The 17,119-nt window shown below is 47.6% G+C and overlaps 1 protein-coding gene across 1 annotated transcript in view; it reads left to right on the top strand.

The window, feature by feature from the left end:
* The window catches only part of St8sia2 (ST8 alpha-N-acetyl-neuraminide alpha-2,8-sialyltransferase 2), a 65,991-nt gene that overhangs the window by 34,108 nt on the left and 14,764 nt on the right, over positions 1–17,119 (top strand). Inside the window, exons 2-5 of the mRNA XM_050149107.1 lie at positions 2,804–2,866; positions 7,265–7,393; positions 11,813–12,070; positions 15,025–15,318. Of these exons, the coding sequence (XP_050005064.1) occupies positions 2,804–2,866; positions 7,265–7,393; positions 11,813–12,070; positions 15,025–15,318 (744 nt within the window). The remainder of the gene's footprint in view (positions 1–2,803; positions 2,867–7,264; positions 7,394–11,812; positions 12,071–15,024; positions 15,319–17,119) is intronic.

The following is a 17,119-nucleotide window of genomic DNA, read 5'->3' as shown; positions in this document are numbered from 1 at the left end:
CTCTCTCTCTCTCTCTCTCTCTCTCTCTCTCTCTCTCTCTCTCTCTCTCTCTGTGTGTGTGTGTGTGTATGTAAAACGAAGAATCCTTGCGGTATCCCTGTACTTCGTGAGGGTGGGAACTGTATGTGTTCAGCTTTGCAAGCAACCCAGCTATGATGTTATTCAAATATTTTTGTTGAATGAATAATTTTTAAAAGTTAAATCAGATGCAGCCTTCACCTCACCCGGAGCCCTTGTAAGTTTGATGGAAGCCCCCGTGAGCTGGGTTTGCCTTTTAAGTAATCAGCGTTTTTAGATTCTGATGAAGGCAGAGCATTCTCTGGAATCTATTATCTCATCTTATCTATCTCTATTATCACACATACTCCTGGGCGCTCATCAAACACTTCATAAATACACCGCCATTTTTTAACCCATTTCTCGCCTTTCTTTTGTCGGTCCTTTCATATGTGGGTACAATATGTTCTCTGCTCCCTGCTCGACTCCTGGTGGACCCCACCTGCCACGTGTCCTTCCAAATTCATGTTTGCCTTTCCTTCTAAGCATTTTCCTCTTTTGTCTGGTCGTTCCCAGAGGGAGATGCAAGTATCCCCACTATTCCCCATGGTGATGTGAGATGATTTGAGGAGTTCTTCGGATAAATACTTTCCTAGCAATGGTTCTGTGGGTTTTGTGAATAAGCGCATGGCTCCAACATCATACCTCTGGTTCTTGGGTGGTCTTGTTTAGGACAAAGGTGCATTTTCAAAGATGAACCCATTTTAAAATTTAAATAAATGGTACCCTCGATGACAAAGGAAATTGGTTATAGAGATATAAGAATTACTGGTTTGGGGAACATTTGCATGCTGGTTGGTGCTTTGCCAACTTAATACGAACCGGAGTCCCCAGGAAGAAGGGACGTCGATTGAGAAGAGTCCATCAGACTGACCTGTGGGCAAGCTTGTGGCACATTTCTTGATTAATGATGGAACGGAGGGCCCAACTCATTGTGCACAATGCTGCCCCTGGACTGGTAGGTGGTCCTGGGTTACATAAGAAAGCAGGCTGAGCAAGCCAGTAGGCAGAGTCCCTCCATGGCCTCTGCTTCAGTTACCTGGGGGCTGTAAGAAGAAATAAATCTTTTTTCCCACCTTTGTTGGTTTGGGCCAATGTTTTGTCTCAGCGGCAGGATAACCAACTAAACCCATTTAAAGTTTGTTTTGCTGTCCACAGGAAGGTGCTCGTTATTTCTTCCAAGACTGTTAGTCAATTATTCCAAACCATTTACTTAATTTCCCTTTGAAAATGCTTTAAAAAAAAAATCATGTATCAGTTCTTATGCACGCGGTATTGTTAGACAATCTCTTCAGTTTCATTAACCTTTTGCTAGTCTTGAACTATTACTGCACTTTAAATATCATGTTTGACTTACTACCCAGCCCAGCAGCTCGTCCGTCCCTCGAGGACAGCTGCTTTGATGGCTAGGGTCTGAGAGAGTGATACTGGGGACACCACATCGAAGGAAGCCCTTAGGGTCAACCCTAAGACTGTGGTTCAGAACTGGGGCCCATGAGGTGTTCAGAATCCCAGTCGGGAGGTCAAGAGCTCTGCCGTCTGAAGAGAATGGAAAGACTATAAAACCAAATGAATTAAATATTAGACAATAAATGAGAGTTAAGTGTGATGTTACTCTGTGTCATGAAGAACTAGGCTTGGAGGGGTAAAACTCAATGGTGGCGACATCCTAGAGACCCTCATGCCACCTCCGATTGTCTGACTATGAAACAGAAGACTAATGACTATTAGTCAGGAATGTTGAAACTGCATTTCAACAGATCAGAAATATATATATATGCATATATATGTATGTATATTCATGCAGATGCACATATGATGATATCTGTATAAATCCAGTGTGCTGCTTTGCTATAACTTCTTCCCAAAGACTTCTCATTTAATGACAGTTTGCCCCAATACACAGCTTCCCCAGGGATGTTCATTGTTTCTTTGCTGTATACTAACCCCTTCTTTGAAGGGTTCAATAGAACTTTAACACACAAGTAAAATTCAAAATACCTTCTTGTTCACATCGCCTATAAATCGGGGGAAAATTTTTAATAAAGAAAAATAGTTAGCCTTGCGTATGACTTTTCTACGGCACGGGCACATAGTGGGGCGCCAAGAGCACGCACTCAGGTTTTACCTAAAGTCTTGAGCTTTTCAAGAGCCTGTTCCCCAGGACAAAGGACCCCCTTCATTGCCCACCTGTCTCCTGTCCCATCCATGCCACACAGTAACACTAATAACAGTGTGCATCCTGCCACGAAAAAATAGACCACTGCCGCGTTGGGTTAGAGGCACTGCCGAGTTAGTGCTGCTGCCTCTGTTGAATTTCCAGTGGCTTCTGTTTCTGGTGAGTGTGAGGAAAAACATCTCACGACCCATGAGTGAAAGCAAGGGATGACGAGAGAGAGTGGGTGCTGCTGGGTTAGCTGGTGCCAATGCCATGTTGTGCTGAATCATGTCATCACACGGATTAGCCAAGGGAGCCGGCTCCAAAGCAGTCTCTTACCAGTCTCAAATGGGTGTCTCAGTTGGTCGCATTCATCTGGGAGATGGGAGGCTCTGAGAGACCCAAATATCCCATCAGATTCCTGGGCTATGGCAGAGAACAAGACATAGCCCATTATGAAAAGTCCAGAGTCAGATGTTGTCATCTTTCTGTGGTCCCCCAGGTGAGCTCTGGGGTCTCCTGGTGATTGAAGAGGGCTTTGCAAGGAAGAGAAGCGCTGATAAATAATGCATTTCCTTTGTCTTGCAGGAATTCTGGAGGCAGAGGTACAATCAGATCAGCTGTGAACAGCTTACATAGCAAATCTAATAGGTTTGTAAATTAGATTTTGTGTTCATTTGTTTTTGCTGTAAGGCAGCTATTAATCTGCCTCTCCTCTTTGCTGGGTGGTGCTCTTCTTACTTAGCAAATAGATCTGTTTCATTTCACTTTGGTTTTGCATTTCCTTAATCACTTTCGAGGGGAGCTGTCAGTGGGAGATCACATGAAACGGTCCATGGGGCTAGAGAGGCTACAGAGATGGAAAACACAGGTGGGCAAGAGTTACCTTCTGGCAAAGAGCCCACCCACTTCGTCGAGCTTGAACTCCCACCAGCTTCCTTAGAACCCGCATTTTTGCTGAGCAGTGGAGCCCCGGAAGCAAGCCAGGACTTTAATCCAATTTCACTGTAGTTGATGACTTGTCTGGAAGGTTGAGATGGGGATAAAGCATTTAAGAACTTTGCTGAGACATCTTAAAAATACGTAGGAAGTCAACTAAGTGATGTTAATTCTAATTGTGGGATTGCAGTCTCAATTCTGGAAGCACACTCCTCTTAACACTGTGGGACTGGAAGTCTTTGGGACGGTCCCCAACTGGTGGGGAGACTGGTGCAGGGAACCTTGCAAACACTCTGCAAGGCGTGCTGCAGATACTTCTCGCTTCCCTTTCTCCGTTCTCCACAAAAGGATGAGTGCACGGTCGCTCGGACCTCTGTCTCAAAACCCACATATAAGGAGCCAAGATGCTTGCCATGAACAGAGGCTACTGTTCAAACTGAAGTTCTTGTGGTACTTCCTCCACGTCCTGTTTTGCTGCTGTTGGGATTGAGAGGTTCACAACAGCCAGAGGCCGCCACACTCAGTTTCATTATTTACTCTTCCATGGTCTTTTTTAGGTCCTTTTTTGACCGTACCCAACCTATAAAGTATGTCTGATCTTGACCTTGTGTAACTGGCGTGAGAAACTGTTTCCTCTATCCTTGCCCTCACGGCCTCTACAGTGCCAGTGGCCTCAACCCTATGGCACTTCAAACAAAGTGAATCTTTTGGCTAATATGCAAATACGGCAGAAATAAAGAAAGTCACATGTCCTACACTTCTCTCTGTTCTACTATGGAAAGATGCCCCCCCTTTTGGAGAAAGGCGACCCTGTCCCCAAGACCCAGGTCTCCATGGTAACTTGAAGAGGCACTGTCAGATTGAGTCTGAGAACTAGGCAGAAACCAGGCAGCCCTGGATTCAAACCCTGGGTTCTCTAGGTAGGGCTTCGGGCAAACACATTCACCTTTCAAACACTGATAAATCAGCAGCTTTGAACTACTGATGCTAAGGCTCTACATAGCCGATCTTCGGAGATGACTAAGACATTCAGTAGATGTTTGCCGCTGTCATTGGATGCACTGATAGCCTCGAAGATTGGTGACTGAGGGCAAAGTTCAAGAGTTGAAAGTGAAGCAACTCAATCCAAAAATGTCCCTGTAGCGTTTGGGAGATGAAAGAAGGATCCTGGGACCTGGCGGGCACATTCACAGAAGAGAATAAATCTCCCTCAGTAGTCCAGCTGGGTTTGGATAGTGCAGAATATCTGATAGCTGTAAACAGTGGCCGTCCCTGAGGATAGCTAAGCTGCCCCATTTATTGTATAGACATGAAAGCGAAGGCCAGGAGCCTGAGGCGACCTTTTCATGCTCTCTAGCCAGATAGTCACAGAGCCAGGGTTGAAGTTCAGCACCAAGGATGTCTATGCAAGATTCCCCTGACAGCGAGGAACCAGGATCAGAATGACATGTTACCATTATCAGTACCTGGATCCTTCTTTTACCACCTTGTGCCCAGGAGAAGCCTGGAGACCCCACCTAGAGATTTCCGAGCAGGTCCCCATTATAAGCTTCCATGAGTCCAGAGCTCTGCAGATGCTTTCTTCCTGAGCATGCCTGACGCCATGCAAAATGTCCAGTTTTTAGGGAGCATCATCACCAGGTACCAAATCCACCTAAAACTACAAGATGGCAGCCATGATGCTCTTAAGAAGACCATGTCCCATCTCAAACATTAAACTATTTCCCTACTAATGGAAGTTGCCGTAAATATTGGAGGCCTTAGGATGTGACCGCTGTACTCATGGTCCTGAGTTTACTGCTCTTGCCTCTAGATACACATAAGGAGGCAGTAAGTACCAGGGCTGGAAAGATAGCTCAGTGGGGAGAGTGTTTGCTGAGCAAGTCTGGGGAGATGCATTTAATCTGAAGAACCTATATTAAACAAAACCAAAATTAAAGCCAGGTGCAAAGGTGTGCACCTGTAATCTTAGCACTTGGAAGGCAGACAGGTAGGCCTCTGGAGCAGCTGGCTAGACAGTCCAAACCAACTGGGAACTCCAAGTTCAGTGAGAGACACCATCTCAAAAAATAAGATGGGCCAGATAGTAATGTCACATGCTTTTAATTCTAAGCACTCAGGAGGCAGAGACAGGTGGATCTCTGTGAGTTTGAAGTCAGCCTGGTCTACAGAGCAAGTTCCAGGACAGGTTCCAAAGCTACCTTGTCTTAAAAACCCATAATAATAATAATAATAATAATAATAATAATAATAAGAAGAAGAAGAAGAAGAAGAAGAAGAAGAAGAAGAAGAAGAAGAAGAAGAAGGAGAATAATTGAGAAAGAAACCTGACATGCTACACACAGAGAAAGAGAGAAAGCCAGAGAGAGGGAAGAGTACCAGAGAGGATGCAGCCACACCAGCCTCCCTGGACCCCTGAGAGGTGGTAGGAAACATGGCCATCCTCTAAGAACTCTAGAACCTCAGAGCCTGGTACATTCCTCTTAGCTCCCTTCTTTCTGTAAATACTTAGACTGTGGCTTGGAGAGGTTAGGCGATTTGCCCACAGATGCCCAGTTTGTGAAATACCTTCCCCTTCCTTTCATGAAACCATAACAATTCCAAAGTTTGGACTTTCTGTTCTCTTCCATAAGATTCCTTAAGCCCCCTCTGATAGATAGTTGCCTGGTCTATCCCCTGCAAAGCTATAAGACAAGTGCTGAGAGCCAGAGGAGTAAAGGATACGGAGGGATGGAGATGGGCAGATGCAGCGAAGGTGCCATGCAGGACAGGCCCCCAGAAAAGAATTTCTTCTCTGCCTGCGTAAAGCAAAACAGAGTATTGAGTTCAGGCTTCACTAACAGGATTTGGTCTTTCTGAACTTGGCTGTTCCAAGATAAATGTAGAGGACAGAGGTGTCTGGTTTGAACTCTCAAAAGCTCTAGAATCCAGCCTTACAAACCCACTTATCATTCTAGCCAAGAGAATGTGCTGCCGGCTAGACAAAAGGAACTTGGGACGTGACCCACATATATCTGTGTGCGTTGGCAGGAGGCAGGCTGGCTCCTAGACTGCCTTCAAAGCCATCAGTGGAGCCTGGTTTCTTAGAAACCTACTAGCATAGATTTCAAGTATCTGCGTTCAAAAGCCCTCCCGTGCCTGCTGTCCCTGAGTTGGACAGGAAGATGGTTTAGACCCAGCCTACGGATCTGCCTCAGGAATACTAAACCAGCCAGCTCCTTCCTCCACACCAGGCTTCTCAGGACCAAGTTCAATATCAAATTCAACAGATGGTTACTTATAGGACACCTGCTATGTTAAACCGTTATGAAATGGAGACATAGGAGAAAAATCCCACACTGGAAGCCTGGTAAGACAGGCAGATAGAAGACTAATAATCCAGTCATAGATGGGTATTTTTTTCTATGAGCAATGAAAGGGAGGCACGATGAGATGGGCACAGTAATCAAAGGGACACTCCACAAAGGCTGAGCTTAACTCCCAGAACCCACATAACAGAAAAAGAGAATGAACTCTTGCCAGTTGTTCTCTGACCCCCCCCCACACACATGGACACACATGCACACGTGTACACACACACATGTACACGCGCACATGTGCACTCACACACAACACACATACAAACACAAATGTATTTGAAAAGGTTTTCCAAAGAAGAAAATGAGAGGAATGAGGGAAGGAGGGTGGAGCCACAGGCTCTAAGGACATTGTCCTGCGTGGGGTTTAGCTATCTCTTTATGTTTGCCCGCCATTATCTAACAGCTGGCACCTTGCTCTTGTGGACGCTCCTCTCTGTACTGAGAAGGGAACCTGCACTGTCCTGGCAGAGACTGCCGGTTCCCCCTGGAAGGTCAGAGATGGGAGGAGGGAAGAGCAGTTGTAGGGCCCCCCCACTTCCTGCTTCTAAGAACCAATGTCTGCAGGCTATTCCTGAGGGAGCGAGTTCGTGCATTCTCGAAGATAAATAGACTTCCCTTCTCAGGTAATAACTGCAATTTCGCTCTTGTGAAGTTTACATTCAAGCCCGTGCGAAAACAAAGCTATTAGACTTGTCATGGGCAGGCTCACAGATCATGTCTACCTTCGTGGTTTTTTTTCCCCCCTTTCCAGAGCTGAGGTCGTAATAAATGGGTCTTCACTGCCAGCTGTTGTTGACAGAAGTAATGAGAGCATTAAACACGGCATCCAGCCGGCTTCATCCAAATGGAGACACAACCAGACGCTCTCTCTGAGGATCAGGTATGGGTCATTACCTACAGGACAAGGGGAGGGCGGGGGCAGGCCTGGCTTTCTGTACCATGAGTCACCAAACTGCAACTCTCTGTTATCCAAAGAAGTCAGGATAGAAATGAATGTTTTCCTCCTGAGGAAGCAGGTTCCACCTATTAAATGACAATTAAAAATCAAAATCTGGGACAAGCCCAGCCACCTGGCCCATGTGGATATGCAGCCATGTGGGCAAGAGGAGGTGGCGTGTGTGACCAGCCCCCTAGGGTCATCAGTTTAAGTCAGGAGCTCTGCTTCTGGGCAATGCAGGCCACGGGTATCTTTCTCTGGCATAAAGAGTTGTTTCTTGTTTGCCTTTACCTGGTACTTATGTCCCCAATCTGTGACAGTCCTTCACCTTGTCTGCCACCTCCCACGGCCCTTAAAGAATGAATGACTGTCTCCCTACCTCCACCCACATGAAAACGCAGAGCTATCGCTGAGGGACACAGAATTGGTCTGACATCTGGTCGACCTCCAAGAGACTGATCTGTCTAAGTCAGAGAGAAGTTTTTGTCCTGGCCTTGGCATCCTCAGACAACAGTCATCCTCAGGTGATGGACATGGAGAAAATGATAACTTTGGTGCTTGGGACTTTGGTTCAGATGCAGTCATGACTGACCCATCTGATGTTCATTTCCAAGCACTGACCTATGGCCCATAACTAGGCAAGATAGGCAGGAAAATACAAAAATAAGCAGAGACAGGACAACATGGTAGGATGTTCACACCAGACAGTACTACATCTTGCAAATAGGTAAAAGCTAAGGAGATTATACTGAAGGGAGCCATTCATTTTCTAAGGGATCCAAGAAGGCTACTGGGTAAGGCTAGCCTATAACAATATGTTTTGGAGGGTAAGTGGGAGTTTATCAGGTGCGCCATGCACATCCTGCATGCACACATTCTGAATATGTGATTTGTGACCAGGGCTGAAAGAGCACTGAACAGAAGACAGGGAATGGGGGATGGGAATGAGGCAGCCAGGACCAGGTAAGGAAAGGTTTGATTCCCCAGGCTATCAGTTTGTCGTCCCAGCCCAGATTTGGTTGTTCTAGAGCTAAGGATACTCTCAGATAGTTATGCAAGAAAGGTGAAGGACCACATACATACACTATCACACAAAGCAGGGAGTTGCCCCCTTCAGTGACTCTACCCCATAGTTCTAGAGCTTCATGGGGAGAGAAAAAGGGTGTGGGACTAAAAAGTGTTGCCATCTGGGAGCCCGACAACTGAGAGGCCCCCTGGAGGAGCTGCCACCAGGCTGTCTTTCTCAGCACCTCTTTTGGGGTCACCCATCCCTGTTGAACTGTCCTGACAGTCACGTCCTTTCCCCTGGGTACCATGGAGCTAACAGAGCAGCAACCCCCACCAACCTAAGGCTAAAACCAAGCAGTTATTCTCCCCTAGATGGTTCTAGAAGCCGCAGTTCTGAGTGCTGTCCCAGCAGCTCCAGGAGAGCCCTCCTTGCTGCTTCTGCTGACTTCTGGGGGCCCTGGATGTCCCCATGGCTGTATCACCTCCATATCTATCTATTCCGCCTCCTCATCTGAGTGGGTGTAACTTCATCCTCCATCTCTCACCGGACACTGTCACTGGATTTAGAGCCCACAGGGAATCCAAGATGATCTCATCTCAAGATCCTTAATCGTATCTGCCAGGATGCTGTTTCTGAGTAAAATCACATTCACAGGTTCCAGGGATTCAGAGTTGGCCATATATTTTGGGTTGGCCACCATATTTCATGTTCCTCATTATGGCACCTGAGGTAAAATCCTACTGCCAGCACCCACCCACGTCAGCTCCTTCTGGACCTTTCCTGTAGGAACGCTGAAAAGACAGTGAGGAATAGAGAGACACACACACATGCACACACATGTATGCACACATGCACACTCATATCGGTGTGTGCACACACATGCACACTCACGCATATGTGTGCACAAATGTGTATACACACACATACTCACACACACAGTTGTGGATGCACACATGCACACACACACACACTCGCGCACATGCGTGTACACACACACACACTCTGTGTAGAAGAGGAGACCATTGCTTCTGTGAGGAGCCTGTAGACAGCAGCCACTGTAGAAGGAACAATATGCCTCCACCCAGAGGGAAAAGGAATCTCCCTCTACTCAATTAGCTCCCAAAATTATTCACAATAAAAGATTCTGTGAGTGATTTGGAATGATATTTAATAATTGATTGTAATTTCTCATAATTAGTTAGAAATTAATTCCCTCACAGAGGTATTTATTTATGAGCTTTCTGGGGGCTCTCTTTGCTTTTAAATACTTTGGGGTAAGTAATTGCAAGGGATATTAGCAATTTACAAAGTATATTAGTGTGTCAAGTTGTATAGTCTTTCGTGAAGTGGAGTAAATACGTCGCTTTTGTTTCCTGCTAAGACGTAAGAAGTCCTCAGCCAAGGTGGCTTCTCCCTGCGCAGTAACTGGAGACTCCACTCACTAATGGGCAGTGGCTAGAAGATGGAACGTGCCATCCCCAAGGGGTGCTGGCTGCACCCTGTCTCAGAACACCCCAGACCTAGATGTATATTAATCATCTGACCCAGATCCCCACAGAATCAGGTTTCCACAGTGTCAGCTACAGCTTCCAGATTCTTCCTCCTTTTCAAGTATATAGACTTGCGACTCTCCTAGGACTTGCCTCAGGGTGCTCTGCAGGCTCAGGGCTCAGTGTGACCAAGCGCACATCCAAGAAGATGTGCACACATTTGCAAGCCACATGAACACTTGTGGATGGAAGACAGGCTTCCCTGGCTCGGTTCTCAAAGGGGAAATGGGGACCTGCTGCAGGAGATACAACTAGACCAGCTGACCCGAGCACCCAGCTCCTTTCTCTGTTTGACTGCAATCACCACCATGTCTTAAAATGGCTTAGGCGTTTTATGTGCATGTCTGTCATCTGTGGGTGCATGTGTGCATGTAGGCATGAGCATGCAGAAGGCAGAGGTCACCCTCTGGCATTGTTCCTCACAAGCTGTCCACATTGGTCTTGGAGACAGTCTCCCATTAGCCCAGAACCTGCTGAGGAGGCTAGACTGGCTCGCAATGGAGCCCCAGGGATCTGTGCATCTTCACCTCCGCAGCCTGGGATGACAGGCACCTGACACTGTGCCTGGCTTTTGAAAATGTGGGTTCCTGAGATGAGACTTAAGCCCTCAAGCTTGCATGACAAGCACTTTGCCGACTCGCTGTCTCTCTAGCTCCTTAAGCAGTTCTTTTTAAAATTTAATTAAAATATAATTGCATCGTTTTCCCCTTCCCTTTTCTCCCTCCAGCCTCCCTCATGTGTCTGCTGCCATTTCAAACTCATAGCATTGTTACATACGGGTGTGTCCGTGCATACATATATCTATATATGAATGTTTATAGTCCAAAATATATAAACACAACCTGCTCGGTCTGTATGTTGCTTTTATGTGTGTATGACTTCAAAGCTGACCACTTGGCATTGGATAACCAGCTGGGGAGACTATCCTTCTTTGGGTATTGCTTGGTTGTTTGTAGTTCCTTGTCTAGTGTCGTGGGTCCTGTGAGAGTTCTCCCTCCCCTCCATGTTAGCAAGCCTATGGGTGTCATCCTTGCTCCAATCCTTAGGTTTCTATAAGTAGACCTCACACTGGTGCTCAGACTCCTAGAGACAGGCTGTGTTTGGCTCAATTTTTGTGATTTCATGAAGACACCTACTCCAGTGTCTTCCAGCCTTTCCCTGTGCTCTTCTAGAACTTTCCCTCTGGATCTAACTTACCCCAGAACCTAGAAAATGATGTGACGTATTTTGATCATGCTGTTCTGAACAGACCAAGGAGATGTCATGATTCACAACCCCCACCAGACAACACTAGGGAAATAAAAGGCAGTCCACAAAACGGGCCAGGGCGCAGGCCAGGAGGCTACACTCACAGAATCTTACAAGGTGGAAGTAGTGATTCCCCATCATGGCAGCCCATCTACATATCTGCCACCTCTGCTACCCCTCCCCAACCACCACCACCACCATGGTCACCTGTAGAAGCCTTCTAGGAAAAAGCAGAGGCCAATGGGGAATCAGGGCACACATCACTCTGACTCCCTGTTTGATGAAAAGTTCCCCTAAGACAGGCATTTTTGATGCAGGTTAAGCCAAAGGGCTGGGTTTGCCCACTACTGAAGATTTCCTGGCGTTGGTGCAGCGCCCTTTCATCTAGGGCCTTGTGCAAAGCCAGAGAGCATCCTTGAAGGCATCGGAGCCTCTGGGTGTGCTCACCTGGTTGCTGGGTGGTAGCACCCTTGCAGGGTGACAAGGAGTAGAACATCTGAGCCTGTTAAGCGCATCTAGCAGCATGGAGACTTTTTTTCCATTTGGTTTCCACAGGAAGCAGATTTTAAAGTTCTTGGATGCGGAGAAGGATATTTCCGTCCTTAAGGGGACCCTGAAGCCCGGAGACATCATCCATTATATCTTTGATCGAGACAGCACAATGAACGTTTCCCAGAACCTCTACGAACTCCTTCCCAGAACCTCACCCCTGAAGAATAAGCATTTTCAGACTTGTGCCATCGTGGGCAACTCGGGGGTGTTGCTGAACAGCGGCTGTGGGCAGGAGATTGACACACACAGCTTCGTCATAAGGTAACCAGCCATCTGCGGCAAGGTCTGTGCCCTAGCCAGGTGACTGAAACAAGACATATTTGTCCGGTGCCTCCTGTTCTCAACTTTCACTGCTTGTCATACTTGCTTTGGGGGGGCATTAGTGATCTGTCTCATCATTGCACCCTAATATCTGACAAAAGCAGCCTAAAGGAGCAAGGGCTTGTTTGCACATGTGGTCTGAGGGCCCATCATGATGAAGAAGGCATGACAGCAAGAGCATGAGGCATCGGGTAAGGTCACATCTGCAGTTAAGAAACAGAGATAAATGTCCGTGCTCAGCTCCTTTCTCCCCTTCTTATTCAGCCTGAAGACCCGGCCCTTAGGATGAACAACAACATTCGGGGTGGGGCTTTTACTTCTTCAGTCAAACCTCTCTGAAAAGTTCCTCAAGGTCATATCCAAAGGTGTGTCTCCCAGGCGATCCTAAATTCAATCAGATTGACAATGAAGATTCATCACAGGGATCCTTATTTCCAATCAGAATGCACATCTAATCTATTAAGTCACTACAGGGACAGGACAGGAGCATTGTATGACCCAGAGAGTCCAGGTGATTCTGGATTATAAGGTTGGGAATCAGAAAGAAGAGTTCAGAGGTGGGCAGACTATGGCCCTCTGTATGCTTTGTAAATAAAACTTTATTATAACACACTCAGGCCTACCCTCATCCTTTTAGCTTTCTGGGCAAAGCTGGGATGTTTTGGCTAAAGCAATACAGAGCACATAGCCTGCAAAGCTGAATATATTTGTTGTCTGGCCCTTACAGAAAGGGCTTGTTCTCTGAACACTAGACAGAGCCTGGCACAAAGGGGATTAAGAAAATCTGGATGGGTAGTTCCTGTGCCGGGGCCATAAAGGTCTTCCCAGTATTCTGGAAGGTGTGTTCTACCTGTAACTTCAGTATCGTGTAGTCAAAACCTAGGAAATGAAGCGTGATAAAGAAACTCAACAGTCATTTTCTCTGTGACATCGGCTCTTGTTTTGCCATCACTGGGTACATTGTGACAATTACCCATAGACCTGACACCTAACCCTCGAGCCATACAAACTCAGAAACAAGGTATCGCTGTCTTCTAGACAAAAGGAGGACACATGGTGCCTCAAGTTTCATCCCAAAGTGCTCTAAGCCCTGGCAGAAATGTGTGCCGCATCTCGTATTTCTGTTAGGACTGCCCTTGTGCAAAGAGAATCTCTCATTCTGGGGTTTTGGGAGCATCGTGACCAGCGAGTTCCCTGAACCTGAGGACATGGGAAGAAATGAGTATAATCACTCCTGCATCCCCGGAGACTGGAGGTGCTACAATAGCCTGGGTACCAGTTACTTCCTTTTTGTTCCCCCTGACCAGGTCTCTCTGTGGCTAGCAGAGCCAATAGCTCTTATCCCTACATTTCCAAACCCTCCAGTCTAAAGAGAGGGTCTGGGAAAGAAAAGAAAGGAAAATGTGTGGAACTTGTCTGATTGGAAGCCAGAGAGGTGAAGAATAGGAGCATGGCTGTTAAAATGGAGGACACGGGGCAAAGCCTCCTCCCGGGGTCAGCTCTCCTCCAGGGTGCAGCCAGCAGTGAGGAAGTCTGCCCCACTCCATGTGAGGGACACACAGGACGTGGCCTCTTTCTCAGAAAACTACGGGGGAACAGGACCCCAGAAGCCCTAGTAGGTCTCAAGACACGTGGAACAGAGTGAACTTGCAGTGTGCACCACCTCCCACAAGGAAGAGCAGACCACAAGGGGAAGGATGGGGAAGCAAGTCCGGGAGCCTACATTGAGCAGATGCTGGTTGCACGCCAGCTTCTGGGAACAGAGATGGCCGGGACAGCTAGGCCTGAGAGGATGACACAAGGAAGGGACCCAAGGCGGTCCTTCGGGGAATAGGCAGGCTGACTGGTTCAGCAAGAGATAGCAGGATACAGATCGGCCCATTTGCTCTTTCCCTCAGCACCCTTGGGATGGCTTCCTACCGCCTTCGGAGACAAGTCCTTGCATATCCAGCCTCTGATGTCTCATCTGGCTTCCCTCTTGTTCCCTGTCTCACCGATGGAATCCATGCTAGTCAGACCAATTCACGTCCCTCCTCTGAACACCCATACTGCTTCACATTCCCTGCCCTCGGGCAAATTTCCTGCGCCTCAGATTTCATAGCATCGTGGGTTTTTTTAACGTTGCTTAGAACCCAAAGAGGAAGAGATTTTTAGAAAGTATATGTATGCACATGCATATACATATATACATATAAATTCCTAAGCTCTGCGGCTTGCTGAATCAGGACCTGGGGAATCCTATTTTTAACAAGTCTCTGTGGGAGTCTTCTGACTTTACAAACTGGAGACGAGCTCTTCTTCCGTCGCTATCCACCACTGCTCTTTTGCTCATCCGCCCTTTAGATTTCCCTCCCTGCTCTGACGCCTGATAGTCCCCTACCCCCAATAGAAACATGACAGCACTTACCATGGGCTATGTTCTCGTTATGGTCCAGGAGCATCCTGAGTACCCACTGTTCTTGTGGTCTCTGCCACCAGCCAAAGTCATGGAAGCCTCGCGGGAAGCGCAGAGAGGCTGAGAAAGTCACCACACAGGTAGAGAGTGTCAGATCCGAGTATTGAACCTGGAAATCTGTCTTCTGAGTCTCCACTCTAAGGTGTCACCTAATGGGCCAGGACACACCTACTAAGAGCGACCTCGTTGTGGGGCTGAGGGCCAGCACTGTGCTTCCTCTTTTAGACACTGACCTCCAGTGGTGTTTTGTGTTTAAGGATATGACAGGAGTTTGGTAAACATTGAGACAGGAAGAAAGAGATGGGAAACGCTTGGGACCAGTCAAGTACCCATGATGCATCCATGAGGAGAAAGAAAGAAAGAAGAAGAGGCAGAGGACAGGGTAGAGTTCATGTCAGAAGGACCATCCCAAATGACCAGGTTGCCTTTTACCCCTCAGGTGCAACCTGGCTCCAGTTCAGGAGTATGCCCGGGACGTGGGCCTCAAGACAGACCTAGTGACTATGAACCCCTCAGTCATCCAGCGGGCCTTTGAGGACCTGGTGAATGCCACGTGGCGGGAGAAGCTGCTGCAGCGGCTGCATGGCCTCAACGGCAGCATCCTGTGGATCCCTGCCTTTATGGCCCGGGGTGGCAAAGAACGTGTGGAGTGGGTCAACGCTCTCATCCTGAAGCATCACGTCAACGTCCGCACGGCCTACCCTTCCCTGCGCCTGCTGCATGCGGTCCGAGGGTGAGTGCGACATCGTTGCGGAGGGTTGGGTGTGAGTGGTAAACAGGGCTGCCTCTCAGATGCGCTTCCATCTCCACACCGTTAGTTGGATGCTCTTAGCGAGCTTCCTGGCCTTTCTGGAAGCTCTATCAGCAATGAGGGCGGTTGGCAGATGGGGTTCATCTGGGTGAGCTCCCTACTCCCTGTGCTCTTAAGAAAGTAATTGGAGGTTGTTTTGAGGCCCGATGTGAACAGATGCAATGGACTTGGAGAGGAAGATGGTGACAGGTATTGTCACATACCCGGCATCTCAGGTAGGTGGTTTCCACCAGGAGCAAATGGCTTTGACTTCAACATGTCACCCGAAGCACTGTAGACTTTAATTTCCTCATCAGTAATCGGGAGTGGGAAGGGTAACATTGCCGGAGTGTAAAGACTAAATGAAATAACATCTGGACAGCAACTAACACAGATGCACTGTCATTGTAAACACTGTTGTCACCACCATCCTTGATTCTTGTACTAAGCTCTGGGTCCAGTCCCCAGCACTGCCCAACCAGGGCACCAGCACTGCCCAACCAGGGCATGGTGACTGAAAGCTCTGGAGGGAGGCAGGAGGATCAGAAGTTCAAGGTCATTCTCAGCAACAAAGTGAGTTTAAGCCCTGCTTGGGCTGCATGAGACCCTGTCTCAAAACAGTAAAAAAAAAAAAAAAAAAAAAAAAAAAATTGATTAAATCCACATTGAACCAGTTGGGCTTTTCAGCAGCCCAGACTGGTAATTCCTAACTTCCAGCTTATTTCTTCCCAACTGTGAGGCCAGGCACAGGCCCACTCCCCAGGGCTCTGGGCCAGGAGACTTCCTGGGGTCACACCTTGGGTCACAGCAGGCAGCAGAGCTGGATGGTAAGCCCTCACTCCCTTGGTTCCAGTTATCTATGACAGGGTCAGAAGTCACCCCCAAGTCTTAGAATCCTGAAAAAAACAGTACCCATGTTTTTCCTAATTGCTGTTAGTTGGAAACTCAGGAATAGTTTGTCTGGACAGTTCTGGGCAAAGGTGCAGTCTAATGGTGGCTGGGGACAGAGCACTGGGGACAGATGATATTGAGTGCATCTCTGGTCACATCATTTTGGGGTCAGAGCTTAAGCACATGGGTGGATGGCGGTACTATATTCTAGCATATGAGAGAATCTACGGAAGCCTAGGTGGTGAGGCGGGAGGGAGTAGGTTTTAAAGAATTGGGTACTTGCCGAGATATAGATTTGATATGTCTGTCAGGAATATGTATCACCTACTGACTATCCAACTGTCCACCCAACCAACGGGCCAATCACAGCCCTACTCCAAAGACAGTGGAAGCTCCCCAGAACTGATTTCTGGCCAACTGAGGCACATGGCAATGCTCCTCGGTGGTATCTCAACATAATAACTGGAAAGCCATCTGAATCCCCTTCATAGAACGCATGCTTGTGAAAAAAAGATGACCCTAAGACATTCATGGCTATGACCAAAATTGGATGTATTTTGTTATGTGTGATCACAGGGAATATCCCGGTCCCAAGACAGATCTCAAGAAACAAACCACAAGGGTAACCACATTCGAGGGTGGAAGGACAGAGTGACCCCTGTTCCACATCTGTTCCACAGGGACACAGAGGCCCCAGGGAACCTCTTCAGCATCTTTTCACTGAGTTCTGTCAGAGTGGGCCTGTCAGAGTAACCTCGCTCTCCGGGGCTTAGGCCCCAAGCCTTGAAGGCCTTTTATTCCTGGAAGGAGGCCCCTCCTGAGTTATTTGGAGGTTCAGGGAGATAACCTGGGG

The sequence above is a fragment of the Alexandromys fortis genome, unplaced genomic scaffold, assembly GCF_014885135.2.
Source record: "Alexandromys fortis isolate MF-2015 unplaced genomic scaffold, M_Fortis_MF-2015_v1.1 scaffold_67, whole genome shotgun sequence".
Taxonomy (NCBI): domain Eukaryota; kingdom Metazoa; phylum Chordata; class Mammalia; order Rodentia; family Cricetidae; genus Alexandromys; species Alexandromys fortis.
This window is presented reverse-complemented; position numbering and strand designations above follow the sequence as displayed.